Raw genomic sequence first — 15,201 nt, 5'->3', positions numbered from 1 at the left:
TGTTGCACTTAGATTTTTTTATGTTGATGGTACCAGATGTCTATGACAGATCTGTTTTTGCCTACTTCTTTTATTAACTTATTTTACCTTTACATAGCAGATTTGAAAGAAAGTTTGTGTAGTTAGGCTTACCTATAAAGAATGACAAGTATTTTATAATATTCTTTGATGGATTATTTCAGAATATGCTGTTTATGTTATGACTCTTCAAAACTCTTTCATTATTTTTTAAAAACCGGAGTTCTATGCATGATCAAACTTTGATTCCTTAAAAGGTACTGTAGTAGGTGTTTGAAAAACTGTGACAGCATTAATATTAAAGAGAGGATTTTGACATTTTAAGAAAAGATAATATCTAATAAAGGAATGTTACACAGATACAATTGAACTTGTTGGTAAAACCATACTTGTCTAATTACCTCTGAATCAACATCCCTACCACTGCCAAATTAAGGTAATCACCACAACAGCAGATGCTCCTCACTAGAAGATTGTTTTTTTTCTCCTTTAACCCCCAGGACATTTCTTTTGGATGACTTTCCCTGTAGTGGACATTATCGTCATTTAAAAAAAATTATGTGAACAGATACTAGCAGCTATCGTTGTACTGTAAGGATCCAGACATGAGGCAGGGAATCTCTTGGTGAAACAGATTTCCAGATGCAGGGTTGGGAGCAAATAACTTTTAAAAATGTAGTCTACTTAGTTGAATCAGATCATAGTTCTGGATATTATATTTGGTATAAAATCATCAGTAACTAGACGATTCTTAATTTTTTTTTTTTTTTTAGGATTTCTAAATTTTTAAAAAGACTTTTTTTTTTTAAAGATATTTTATTCTTAATGGAGGCTTGGAGAATTAGGTGTTTTTTTTTTTTAAACTCTGTCACTGTTGCTGGATTTATGCCTTTGTAGATGAAACTTGATAGTCCTTTTTGTAACACATGGTTTATGCTGATTTTAATAATCTTGACCATTTTTATATTTAACTTTATATACTTCAAATCATCAAACTTTTTCAGTAGTTTGATTAAAAATACATACAGTATTAGATATTACAAAGTTTTTTGTGAATGTTGAGAGATTTTTGTTTTCACGTTTATTAGAAATATTAATCAGTTTAGGTAAGTAATCTTAAAAACTCATGACTTTTGAAAATTTAAGTAATAAGCTTTCTATATAAAAGAAAGGAACTGCTTTCTGGCTTTGTTTTTAGTAAAATAATGATGACAAAATAGTCTAAAAGTGGCCTTTGAAAACAGCCTTAAGTTTAATGACAAATTAATAAGTTATTTTTAGTTACATAGTACCTTCTCAGATTGAGTCCATGTTTTCTTCTTACAGTATGCTCTTTAGCATTAGATAACAAGGTTGTTAAAAACTTAAAAACTTCAAAACAAAACAAAACAAAACAAAAAAAACTTAAAAACTTCAGAAGTATGGAGTAGTATTAAAGAACTAAAAATAATGTGTCAAATGGCTTAGGGAGGGGTGTGTGTGTGTGTATGTGTATTACTTCAAGGACATATATTTTCTGTTTACCTGGTACTAGCTTATAAAAATTCATTAGATTCTTGAGTAGATCAGAAGATTAAAGAATTAAAGATATAATTGCATACCTTTTTTGTATGTTTTCAGACATTACTTTTCATAATTTAATCTTCAGTTCACATAAATATAACAAAGAAGAGAGCCTGGGGTGTCATCCTTTAAGCAGTTCCTGATATATGTCATTTTGGAGATTTACTTAGTGTGCTTGTGAAAAATACTAGTATTTATTTTGATTTATGACAGTTGAAGTTAATAGAAACAATAGTAAATTCCCCAAATAATTACTTTGTATAAAATCAAAACTTTTTTTTTAATTCTCAAAATTAAAAATACGTTCTGACTTGACTTTCACCTTTTTGAAACTTTAGTAATTTGTAGCTTAGATACTGATCCACAACTTGCTTTTAGTGAAATATTGTCAAGCATTATGGAAAACCTCATTTGAGCTGTTTTAAAGTTTTCCTTTCAGCCTGTCAAATAATCATTTTGCCTTTTTAAAATTTAAAACACTTAGAATTTATTTTTTTTTCAGTTAAGTTAGGAACACCTTAGTAAATGTATTTTTAGAAACATTTTAAGGCAGTGTGGTTTGTCGTTGCAGGTTTATCAAGTAGAAGATGTGTGTGAAGAAGAAATGCGAGAAGAGTCAGATGAATGTGTCCGGATGGACAGAACCCCACCACCACCCACACTGTCTCCAGCAGCTATAACTGTGGGGAGAGAAGATTTGACTTCTGAACATCCTTTGTTAGGTAAGGAAATATCTAAATTTGGGGGAATTTTCTATTAGGTAAATGTTAGTAATAAAGTTTAGTAAAGTTAGTGAAGTTTAATAACTGGAGATGGTATTAAGCTATTATGTCATTGCAGCAAAATATAAGTAGAATTCAAGATTTTTTTAAATGAGGAACAATTAAAACAGTTGATGAGGAACCACTCAAGTAAAAAACATTCTTTAGCTTTCTAATTTTTAGTGGTTTGCACAGATATATTTTATATGCCCATTCAGATTCATCTGTCAAGCTATTTCTAAGCTTAAAAATTAGAATAAATCAGAGTTCTAGTGAAAGATTTCAGTTACGCTTTCCAGAAATCAAAGCATTCTGAGTCATATCTGACATTCCTCATAATTGCTTGTGATCTAGGCTGAGTATGTTTTTAAAAGTGTTCTTTCCCAGACAATTCTTAAATTAAACCTCACTAATTCTTATTAGAGACATGGATTAAAAAATCCTTGGCCTTAAGCATTTAAATTTTTATTCACTACTTTAGTGCTACTCATGAGATGAAGTAAATCTTTATGCTCCTCCTCACAATATTAAAGTGATTGTGAATCCTGGGTGTTTTACTAAAACATTAGTATGACCTAGAGCCCAGTGTCTAAGTCTTTTTTTTAAGGACCATGTAGATTTTTAGTTTTATTTATTTAATAAAAGCTTTTCTTTTTTTTCCCCTTTAAACGTGGGGCTCGAACTCATGACCCCGAGATCAAGAGCTGCATGCTCTACTGACTGTTAGATTTTTTAAAAATTTATGAATAATTTATTTAGATTGGGGTTGGCAGACTATAGCTCATCCTTTAAATCTTTCCTGCTGCCTGTTTTTGCATGGCCCACAAGCTGAGGATGGTTTTAAAATTTTTAAATTGTTGAAAAAAAAAATCAAAAGAAGAGTAATATTTCATGCCATGTGAAAATTATACCAAATTCAAATTTCATTGTCCATAAATAAAATTCTGTATAACACAGCTGCCTTTCTTTACTTGTTCAAATATTATCTTTACTTTTGTATTACTGTGACAAAGAAGAGCAGTTGCAGAGTCTGTATGGCTCTTTATAGAAAGCTTGCTGACCCTTGACCCAGATAATCCTAATCTTGATTCAGTCTTCCTTGTAAGTATTCAGTTTTCTTGAACTTCTCATGGCCCTGGTGATTATTTACAGTAAACAAGACCCGCTGTCACCTACATGGAAACCAATTGTAATAGGACACTGACTTTGCTACCAAAGCTACCCTTGCCCTTCCTCTCTTTTCAAGTGTGCCAGCACTCTAACCCTTCCCTTCTCTCTGATTTTGTCCCTTACTCTGATTATGAATCTCTGAAAAGCACAGAAGGGGGAAAATCAGTTTTCTTCCAATATTTTCTCCCTCTTGAGAAATAGAAAATGTTTAGTCAATAAAATGATATAAAATATTTAAGACAAGTTTAATAGTATTGCCTGTGTTTATTCATAATAATACCACAAAAGATAGATTTAGGAACATCTATCGTATTAAATCTTTGTAGTTTCTCTGAACTGAAATGTATTTAATGTTGCTGCAGATTTCCTGGAGTTTGATTTAAAGGCAGAAATAAAAGTTTAATTGGATACTAACCTTGCATTGTGACTGTGATTTAATTTACCTAAAAAGCATTACTAATGGTAACGCAAAGAAAATTTAAACACTTCTGAAATATTGGAACACAAGAACATCTTCACGTTTTTTTCCTCAAGGATGCAGGGCAAGATCCTATCAAGCAAATCCCTCTGGCTAAATTGTCTGAGTGCAATGGAGAGTTCTGAATCTTCCTCTAATCTACTTCATACTTATTACTGTGTGTATGAGGGGGAAAGCAAGCACAAGTTGATTTTTAGAATAACTCTTATCACATCATGAAATAAACTGACCTGCAAAAATACAGGGATTTGTTTCCATCCAGTATTCAGTTTTCCTAAATCTCTAAAAATTCTTTAAAAGTGAAAAGCATCCATAAAAAAGGTGGAAAAGCTCATAGATCTTGCTCAGAAAATGAGACTGAATAGGCAGAGAGTACCCTGTGGCAAAGTTCTGTCAGTTTTGTTTTCTCTCACAGTTATCTTAAATGTAGAGAGTGTAATAATTGTGTTTTTGTTCTACTGTAATACATCAGTGTTTCTCAGTTTTATTTTAACAGCTGATTATACACTGGCAAGTAATAGCTATTAGCTTCTTCAAAAAGTCACTAACAGCTCTAGTTTTAAAACACTTAGGATGTTAAAAGATGGGCACATACAATATAAAAATTAATTAGAACATATACCAAGCAGTATTTTCTTAACAAACCATATTATACTTAATGCAACTTTATATATATATATATATACACACACACACACACACATATATATACACACACACACATGTGTTTTAAAGCTTTTATTTATTTTAGAGAGAGAGCACGAGCCAGGCGGGGGGAGGGGCCAAGGGAAAGGGAATAATCTCAAGCAGACTGCCCTGAGCTGGGAGCCTGACATGGGGCTAGATCTCACAACCCTGAGATCATGATCTGAGCCAAAACCAAGAGTCAAATGCTAACCAATTGAGCCATCCAGGTGCCCCAAGGCAGCTTTATATTTCTTTTTCTTTTCTTTTTTTTTTTTTAAAGATTTTATTTATTTATTTGACAGAGAGCACAAACAGGGGAAGAAGCAGGCAGAGGGAGAGGGAGAAGCAGGCTCCCCGCTGAACAGAGAACCCGATGCGGGGTTCGATCCCAGGACCTGGGATCATGACCTGAGTCGAAGGCAGATGCTTAACCGACTGAGCCACCCAGGCGCCCTAGCTTTATATTTCTAAAGTAACAAAGTATCTATAAATCTGTAAGGGACATTAAAATTTTATTTTTCAGGGCGCCTGGGTGGCTCAGTTGGTTAAGCGACTACCTTCGGCTCAGGTCATGATCCTGGAGTCCCGGGATCGAGTCCCGCATCGGGCTCCCTGCTTGGCGGGGAGTCTGCTTCTCCCTCTGACCCTCCTCCCTCTCATGCTCTCTTGTCTCTCACTCTCTCTCTCTCTCTCAAATAAATAAATAAAAAATCTTTAAAAAAAAAATTTTATTTTTCAGTACCCCATAGATTTATATTTTCCTTCAAACAGGAAAAAAAACCTTTCAGTCCCACTTTAGAGTTTTACAATTTTTATCCCTTTTCTTCTAGGAGTAAGTGTGAAGATTTGGTATGTAGGATAGGATTTTCCTGGAGTTCCTCAGTTTGGTAATGCATGTGTACAATACTGTGTTCCCGAAATCAAACTAGCATTTTCTGTTGACTTGTTTAATTTTTAATAAGGGATTGTGTAATTTTAAACTGTTTTTCCAGTGCAGTTTATCTTGGTGGATTATTTGATGGAACTAGGTTAATAAATGCCTTTTAATAGTGCTGTGATAAGCTCTATTATATTAATCACAATTCCTGAGAGTGAATTGTTAGAGCTTTTCCATTTCTGAGATTATACAGATGATCAGTACACTATTTTCTTAGCTGAAATTTTTATTCTTTAGGGATTCCTATTCTTTATCCAGCTGGGCTGTCTTTTGAGCATCTTTGATAGTGGTGTTAACCCTTTTCTTACTAGTGGAGAGGAGTTCCTACAGTAATTAAGAGCCCTGTCTGAAGAATTGACTCCCTGGGTTAGTATCCCAGCTCCATTACTTTATTAGTTGTGTGCCCTTGGGCAAGTTACTTTATCTTTCTGTTTCCACACTATGAAATGGAGAACAACAGCAGTACCTACTCTTGGGCTAGTTTTGAGGGTTAAATGAGTTACAGCATGTGAGGCATTTACACAGTACCTGGCATGTAAGTGCTCAGTAAGTTGTAGTATTATCTTTACACATGTGCTCTTTTTTTGTTATTTTTCTTAGACATCTGTACTCACTGATATTTTTAGCTGCCAACCGGTTCCATCTTTCCACTTTAGTACAGTCAATACAGGTTTGGTGCAATCATATGGGTAGGTAAAGTCTATCATAGGCTGTGGGGTCTCTCTTCTTGTGGTCTTCAGAGTTTCAAGGGGAGGGATCACAGTGATCCAATCCAGTATTTTGCAGTTGCCTGGTACTAAAGTGTTCCCCCAAATTGACATACACAGTGTCACTGAAGAGTTGTTTAAAAAAAAAAAAATTGTGCATGGATTTGGATTAGCCTTACTATTTGAAATAAAGGTGATGCTGTGTAATCCTTTAAAAATCTCTACTTATTTGGATTTTATGATCCTTTTTTATTTAAGTATACTTTCAAAGTACTTTTTCCCCCATGCCATCTGGAATATATAAACAGGAACATAGGGAATTTAATATTTGTGTAGCTTGAAATTTTTTAAAAAAGTAACAGTTTTCATAATTCTTAAATTGACATTCTGAAACACTTTTCATATCTTATGGAATAGTTGTTTTTAACCAGGGTTGGAATGATCACTTTGAGCAAGTTATCCCCTTCTGTAAAGTGGGGATAATAGTAGCTTCCATCTTATAAGATTAAATGAGATTAAATATAAAGTTCTTAGAATGGTGTTTTAAAGCACCAGGTGTGGACGGTTATTGTTATTAATGTTTATTCTTGGTTTTCTTATTTGCCTGCACAGAATGCTAAAGATAAAAAAATGACTTTTTTTTCCAGAGCAAGTGGAATTACCTGCTGTGGCATCAGTCAGTGCTTCAGTAATTAAATCTCCATCAGATCCTTCACATGTTTCTGTTCCTCCACCTCCACTCTTACTTCCTGCTGCTACCACGAGGAGTAATAGTACATCCGTGCCCAGTAGCATTCCCAGTATAGAAAACAAACCTCCACAGGCTATTGTTAAACCACAGATCTTAACCCATGTTATTGAAGGCTTTGTGATTCAGGAGGGATTGGAGCCATTTCCTGTAAGTAGTAAGCAAATTTGTATTTTTAAAATTATTCATGTAGCATTATCTTTAATTGTAGTGTATTATTCTCTAATAAAATGCTTATAATTTTATTTCAAAAAAGTTGTTGATCCCTTATCTAGAATTTCTCTACATATTATTTATATATTTCCAAATATGTTTCTAGAATTTTTATGCTAGCTATATATAAACTAAGGAAAAAATTTCAGGCTATTAAGGATATCAATTTTATAATTTTTAGACAAAGATAATGGGAAGATTACTCCAGTGAAATAAATTTTTTCTTTTTAAAGATTTTATTTATTTATTTATTTGAGAGAGAGAGAGTGTGAGCAGGGGGTAGGAGCAGAGGGAGAAGTGGGCCCCCAGCTGAGCAGGGAGCCCGATGCGGGGCTTGTTCCCAGGGCCCTGGGATCATGACCTGAGCCCAGGGCAGACGCTTCACCGACTAAGCCATCCAGGTGCCCCTCTTATTTCTTTTTAAGGGGACTGAAATGACACCTAAAGTGCATTATTTTTTTTAAAACGGTGTTTCTTATATAACGTGATACTTTGTGAACTTGAGTGCCTAAGATAATAACTTCCCAACCTGATAATTCTGAAGTTATTCAGTTGATGGTTTATAATTAGCAAATAGATTTTCTCATCCTTACATCTCAGCCTTCAGTCAGATTTTTAAAATGCCTTAAAATCTTCACTTAACATTGGAGGTGCTATTTTTCTATCACTGAAAGTCTTATAAGTTGAGACTAGCAGTACTTAATTTCTATGCTAATATCTAGAGATGAACATTTTTCCTTAGAAAATAAAAGACAAGTGGCCGAAGTCAAAGCCAAAATCTAAGACAAGAAAACAAAAGAATTCATTTCAAGAGCCTTTGAATTATACCTGGTATTTTAGATTCCTGGGTGGGGAAAATCTTGCATTGTGATAGTGGATTGCCTCATCATTTGCCTTTGGCTTCAGTTAACTGTGTGTTTTAAATTTGGATCTCCTGGGGCGCCTTGGTGGCTCAGTCTTAAGCGTCTGCCTTCTGCTTGGGTCGGCTCGGGTTATGATCCCGGGGTCCTGGGATCGAGCCCTGCATCGGGCTCCCTGCTCTGCGGGAGGCCTGCTTCTCCCTCTCCCACTCCCCCTGCTTGTGTTCCTTCTCTTGCTGTGTCTTTCTCTGTCAAATAAATAAATAAAATCTTAAAAATAAATAAATAACTTTGGATCTCCTGTAAGAATTCTGATAGTGGAGCAATAGTCTCTTTTCCCTGCTCCTCAGGGTTTGGATCTTGGCTGTGCTGCATACTGTAACCTTCGTTAAGTCACCCAACCTTTTTGATCTTAATTTTTGCTCATCTGGCAGGTGGAGATGACACTTGGCTCTGAGGGTTGTGGTGGGAATTAAATGTGCAGTTCCTGGCACGTAGTACCCATCGTTGCTATTACTCAATCACTTGTGACAATTACAACTTTTTTTTTCTGATTATAAAATTAATAATGTATTATTTTAAATGGAAAATATGGGAAATGTACAGAGCAAATCATCCCCAGCAATACCACAATGTGTATTTTTTACATATATGTTTCATATGATCAAGATTATTATATATATAGTTCTGTTTCTGTCAGTATATTTAGAGCTTTCGTTTTCTCATATGATTAAATAGTACTCTGGAAACATTTTGAAAGGTTACATAGTACTCCACTTTATGGACAGCCATAATTTATGTAATCCTTGCATTATTGTTGGACATTTTAGGTTTCCATATTTAGTAATTTCTTTAGCACGAATTCCTTGAAGTACAGATATTGAATCACATTACATATGTATTCATAAGGCTCATGATATATATTGCCAAATTATTTTCTGGAAAGATTATTTATTTGCTTTATTTTTATTTTTAAAGATTTTATTTTTAAGTAATCTCTACACCCAGTGTGGGACTCAAACTCACAACCCCAATATCAAGAGTCACATGCTTTTCTGACTGAGCCAGCCAAGCACTTCTGGAAAGATTATTTAAATATATTCACACAACAGAAGTGTAAACTCTCAGCAGCACTGAGTATTACAGTTCTTCAGCAATACCTTTTGTAAATTTTACGTGAGGTATATTAAATATACTAACTGAAATGAACAAAATTTAAAAGTTCATGAGTGATTATTCTCTGAAGTTAAATGTAGAAATTTACAATAAGCTGACGTTCACCATCTGTGGCAGATATCGGAGACTTAACTGGCATTCTTAAAGGAGGTTCTGTTTCAGATTAGCTAAAGGTTCACTCGCAAATCAGTAAATATTTTTGGTCTGGATTGTTTTTGCTGAAAACATTTCTAAAATAAGTAGTATTTATGCCTTAACCAAGTATATTGAACATAAGCAAATATTTTGTTGTTGATTTTCATGTTAATGTTTGAGGATTTTTCCATTTGTTTTTGTGATTATAGTGGATTAGGTTGCCGAACTAGGAGTCAGGAGATCGAGTTCTAATCCTCATTCTGCTTTTGTAAAGAAATCACCTAAACACTTAGAACATTAGTTCACTTATCTTTAAAATACATACAATAGTGATCTATCTTGAGGAGACAACCCTACGAGTAAAAAGCTTTGTACATGAAAACTAAATCTTAAAAGTTGTTGCAGAAAAAAAATAAGGATACTGGCTAATCAAAATTTATTACTGATATTTATTATTTTTTTATTTTAAAAAGACTTATTTATTTCAACGAGGAAGAGAGCTTGAGCTAGCACAGGGGGTAGGGAGAAGGGGTCGAGGGAGAGGGAGAGAGAGTCATAGGCAGACTCTGTGCTGAGCGTGGAGCCCAATGCAGGGCTTGATCTGATCTCATGACCCTGAGATCACGACCTGAGCCAAAACCAAGAGTCAGGTGCCTAACTGACTGCGCCACCCAGGTGCCCCTATTACTGCTTTTTAAAGACATTTTTTAACTACTTGCCTAAACTAGGAAAAGGTTCCATTTGACAGAGACTTTGAAGCATCTGCACTGCTGATGACTTGAAATACAACTGTTGATGTCCAGATTGCCTAAAATTTTCTGAAGGAATAAAGCACTTAGTGAATCAGTTCAACTGATCAGTTGAACAAGTAAATTAGTACAGATATTATTCATTCCAAGAGGTTTTTTAACCAAGTTATTTCTGAAAAGCCTTTTAAAAGATTATTTTATTCTCTGTCTCCTTTGAAGGTGAGTCGTTCATCTTTGCTAATAGAACAGCCTGTGAAAAAAAGGCCTCTTTTGGATAATCAGGTGATAAATTCTGTATGTGTTCAGCCAGAGCTACAGAATAATACAAAGCATGCAGATAATTCATCTGACACAGAGATGGAAGACATGATTGCTGAAGGTATGTGGATTTTATTTAAGATACTGTTTAAATTAACTTTGACTTTTACCATTTGAAACAGGATATGGATTTTTATTCTACACATTTTCACACACTAGGAAGCTATTCACTTTTATTCTTATATAATGCATTATTTAACTGAGGTAAATGGAAAGCTAATCAGACCTTTAATGGCCAAATAATTCCAATAGAAAGATTGATGTTTAATTGCATAATGTCAATTTGACTTTTGAAGGAGTGTGGGAGGGAAAGTTCCACTATATATGAAAGTAATTTAGAATTTTAGCACCAAAGCAACCAGTTCTTTTTTTCCTAAGCAGACTTAACTAAGTGACTGTTTTACTGAGTTTGCTTAAAAATTTAAAGCTTCTGGGTTGTTTGGTGTTAGACTTTCCATATCCTGATGTTTGATGTCAGGTAGGTATTACAGTTGTATTAAGGATGTACTTGTCAATCAAGAAGTGATTAAATTTGTTCAAAGAGGAAAATATCACTAAATCTTCTTAATGTCAGAGATTCCTTTTTTATAGACTTAAGTCTAATAGTGAAATACTCCAGAAAAGTCAGTTGTACACAAAATGACTATAGGAAAACAAACACAAATAAATGCAGAAGTGATTTATTTTTTATTGATTCTGATCATGGCCCTGTAATTTTGTGTAGTCAGGGCTCTACAGTAGTGTTTTAGTTAACATCTGTGTCTAAATAATTATCCTTAATATCTTAGTATATTTTATCTAAAATTAATTAACTTTCACATGTTTATTGAGCATATACTATATGTGCCTGAACTTTGGTAAATTAAGCAAAACAGCATGCTGATAAACAAAATAGTCTTTGCCCATGGTTTTCCTGTTTGTTCAAAGGAAGGCATCTCTGTTTGTTAGTAAGTTATAAACTGTTGAAATCTATTCCTGGTTTACCTTTTATTTGAACAGCAAAGAGTATGACGTAGTATAAAATTGGGTTTTTGCTGCTAACTTATATTGAGATCAGTTTGATTTTTTTCACTTTAATGTTAACAATGAAAAATTTCAAACATACATAAATTAGAATTGTATAATGAATCTTCACTCACCCAGACTCAACATTGCCCAATATCAAACATCATTTTTGCCATACTAGCTTCATCTATCCCTTTTGTTTTCCTTCCTCCATTCCCCTGTCTCTCTTTCTCTTCTTTTCTTCCCTCCTCCTTTCTGTTTTTTAAAAAAATCATAGTCCTCATTTCATTTCACTGGTATATAGTTCATTGTGCATTTCTACAAAATATACATTTTCTTATGTAAGTATAATGCTATATCACACAAAACAATATTAATAGTAATTTCTTTGGGGTCATCTAGTACCTGGTTCATATTGAGATTTCCTCAGTTGTATTACAATTGTATAAATTGTTACAAATATCCTTTTATAGTTATTTTTCAAATCAGAATTGAGGCAGTGCCTACATTTTGCCTTTTGTTATGAACTTAATTTCATTTAATTCCTAAATACTTTTAGTTATGCTTACTATTTTATCTGAGAAAATGTTTCATTTGAGATGAGTAGTAAAGTTGAATATGCAGGGATTTTTCTTTCTTTCTTTTTCTTTTCTTTTCTTTTTTTTGGGGGGGGGTTGGGGCAGAGGGAGAGGGAGAGAGAGAATCTCAAGCAGGCTCCAGGCCCGGCGTGGGGCCTGATGCACGGCTCAATCTCACAATCCCAAGAGCATGACCTGAGCCAAAATCAAGAGTCAGATGTTTAACCGACTGAGCCACCCAGGTGCCCTGCAGGGATTTTTTTTCTTGCCTATAACTACAAGAAGTGTATAAATGAAAGTTCTAGGCTAAAAAGCACATATAATGTGCCCTATTGTGTGTACACATTGGAGAAAAATGGAAAACCACTTAGGAAGTTTCACAGCATATGTCATGATACTCATGGTTTATAATATAATAGACATACAGCATATGTTAGACTGTAGTAGAACCTGAGAGGAGCTTTTGATCTAGTAGGAACTAGTGAATTTAAGATAACTAAGGAGTAACATGTGGTAAGTTTTAAATGAATTGTACAGATGGTAAGAACTTGGGACTTTAAAACTGATTCTAAAACCAGTTGAGATAAACCACACTGTGGTTTTAAAACCACAATGAAGTATCACCTCACACCGGTCAGAATGGCTAGTAGCAAAAAGACAAGAAAGAGCAAGTGTTGGAGAGGATGTGGAGGAAAGGGAACTCTCATGCACAGTTGGTGGGAATGTAAATTGGTGCAGCCACTCTGGAGAATAGTGTGGTGGTTCCTCAGAAAACTAAAAAAAGATGTACCATATGATCCAGTAATTCCACTTCTGGGTATTTATCCAAAGAAAATGAAAACACTGATTTAAAAAGATACATATATATGTACTCCTATGTTTACTGCAGCATTATTTACAATAGCCAAGATATGGAAGCAACCTACGTGTCCATCATCAATAGATGAATGAATAAAGAAGATGTGGTGTGTGTGTGTGTGTGTGTGCGTGTACATATATATATATATACACACGCACACACACACACACAAAATGGAGTATTTCTCAGCCATAAAAAAGGATGAAATCTTGCCATCTATGACAACATGGATGGACCTAAAGGGTATTATGCTAAATGAGATAAGCCAGACTGAGAAAGACAAATACCCTATGATTTCACTCATATGTGGAATCTAAAAAATAAGATAAGCAAACAAATAACAGTAGAAAGAAACAGACTTATAAATACGGAGGACAAACTGGTGGTTGCCGAAGAAGAGAGGGTGGGAGGATAGGTGAAATTGGTGAAGGAGATTAAAAGGTACAAACTTCCAGTTATAAAATAAATTGTACAGGATAGGGAATATAGTGACTAATATTGTAATACACTTGTAGCAAGTATTTCATAATGAATATAACTGCTGAATGACTACATTGTGCACCTGAAACTAATTTAATATTACATGTCAATTATATTTCAATTTAAAAAAACCTGGTTGAGGGCGCCTGGGTGGCTCAGTCGGTTAAGCGGCTGCCTTCAGCTCAGGTCATGATCCTGGAGTCCCAGGATCGAGTCCCACATTGGGCTCCCTGCTCAGTGGGGAGTCTGCTTCTCCCTCTGACCCTCCCCTCTCTCATGCTCTCTGTCTCATTCTCTGTCTCAAATAAATAAATAAAATCTTTAAAAAAAAAAAAAAAAACCGGGGTGCCTGGGTGGCTCAGTCGTTAAGCGTCTGCCTTCGGCTCAGGTCATGATCCTAGGGTCCTGGGGTCGAGCCCCACATCGGGCTCCCTGCTCAGTGGGAAGCCTGCTTCTCCCTCTCCCACTCCCCCTGCTTGTGTTCCCTCTCTCGCTTTGTCTCTCTCTGTCAAATAAATAAATAGGATCTTTAAAAAAAAAAAAAAAAAAAAAAAACCTGGTTGATGGAATGTTCTGAATATGTCTGTTAAATCCATCTGATCCAGTGTGTCATTCAAAACCATTGTTTTCTTGTTGATTTTCTGTTTGGATGATCTGTCCATAGTGGAAGTGGGGTGTTAAAGTCCCTTACTATTATTTTATCACTGTCGTTTATATCCTTTATGTTTGTTATTAACTATTTTATGTATTTGGGTGCTCCATGTTGGGTGCATAAATAATTACAATTGTTATATTTTCTTGTTGAATTGTCCCCCTTATTATATAGTGTCTTTTGTCTCTTCTTTGTTTTAAAGTCTGTTTTGTCTGATTGCTGTCCCAGCTTTCTTTTGACATCCATTTGCATGATAAATGTTTCTCCATCCCCTCACTTTCAGTCTATAGGTGTCTTTCTGTCTGAAATGAGTCTGTTGTAGGCAGCATATAAATGGATCTTGTTTTTTTTATCCACTCTATCACACTATGTCTTTTGATTGCAGCGTTTAGTCCAGTTACATTCAAAGTAATTATTAATAGATAGTACTTATTGCCGTTTTGTTACTGTTTTATGGTTGTTTCTGTAGAACACTTGAAAAGAATGCAAACTGGTACAGCCACCATGGAAAACTGTATGGAGATTCCTCAAACAATTAAAAATAGGGGCACCTGGGTGGCTCAGATGGTTAAGCCTCTGCCTTTGGCTCAGGTCGTGATCCCAGGGTCCTGGGATCGAGTCCCACATCCGACTCCCTGCTCAGTGGAGAGCCTGCTTCTCCCTCTCCCTCTGTACCTCCCCCTGCTCATGCACTCTCTCTCCCTCTTATCTCTGTCTCAAATGAATAAGTAAAAAAAATCTTTAAAAAAAAATTAAAAATAGGGACGCCTGGGTGGCTCAGATGGTTAAGCGTCTGCCTTCGGCTCAGGTCATGATCCCAGGGTCCTGAGATCGAGTCCCACATCGGGCTCCCTGCTCCTTGGGAGCCTGCTTCTCTCTCTCTCTCTCTCTCTCTCTCTCCCTCTCTGTCTCTCATGAATGAATAAATAAAATCTTTAAAAAATAAAAAAAAAAATTAAAAATAGAACTACTTTATAATCCAGCACTATTAGGTATTTACCCTCCAAAAAACAACAACACTAATTCAGAGGGATACATGCACCCCTGTATTTATTGCATCATTATTTACAATAGCCAAACTGTGAAAGCAGCCCAAGTGTCCATCGA

General features: G+C 35.0%; 1 protein-coding gene across 6 annotated transcripts in view; it reads left to right on the top strand.

Moving 5' to 3' along the window:
• Positions 1-15,201, top strand: part of PHC3 (polyhomeotic homolog 3) — a 74,132-nt gene that overhangs the window by 41,136 nt on the left and 17,795 nt on the right. For all 6 annotated transcript variants that reach the window (XR_004677978.1, XM_034998740.1, XM_034998727.1 and 3 more), the window contains 3 exons: positions 2,153-2,303; positions 6,969-7,219; positions 10,422-10,581. Coding sequence is in view for 5 of the 6 variants with exons in the window: in XM_034998740.1 (XP_034854631.1) it covers positions 2,153-2,303; positions 6,969-7,219; positions 10,422-10,581 (562 nt within the window). In the remaining variant the exon portion in view is untranslated. The remainder of the gene's footprint in view (positions 1-2,152; positions 2,304-6,968; positions 7,220-10,421; positions 10,582-15,201) is intronic.

Source organism: Mirounga leonina, unplaced genomic scaffold, assembly GCF_011800145.1.
Source record: "Mirounga leonina isolate KUSES-001 unplaced genomic scaffold, KU_Mleo_1.0 Mir_115, whole genome shotgun sequence".
Lineage (NCBI taxonomy): Eukaryota > Metazoa > Chordata > Mammalia > Carnivora > Phocidae > Mirounga > Mirounga leonina.
This window is presented reverse-complemented; position numbering and strand designations above follow the sequence as displayed.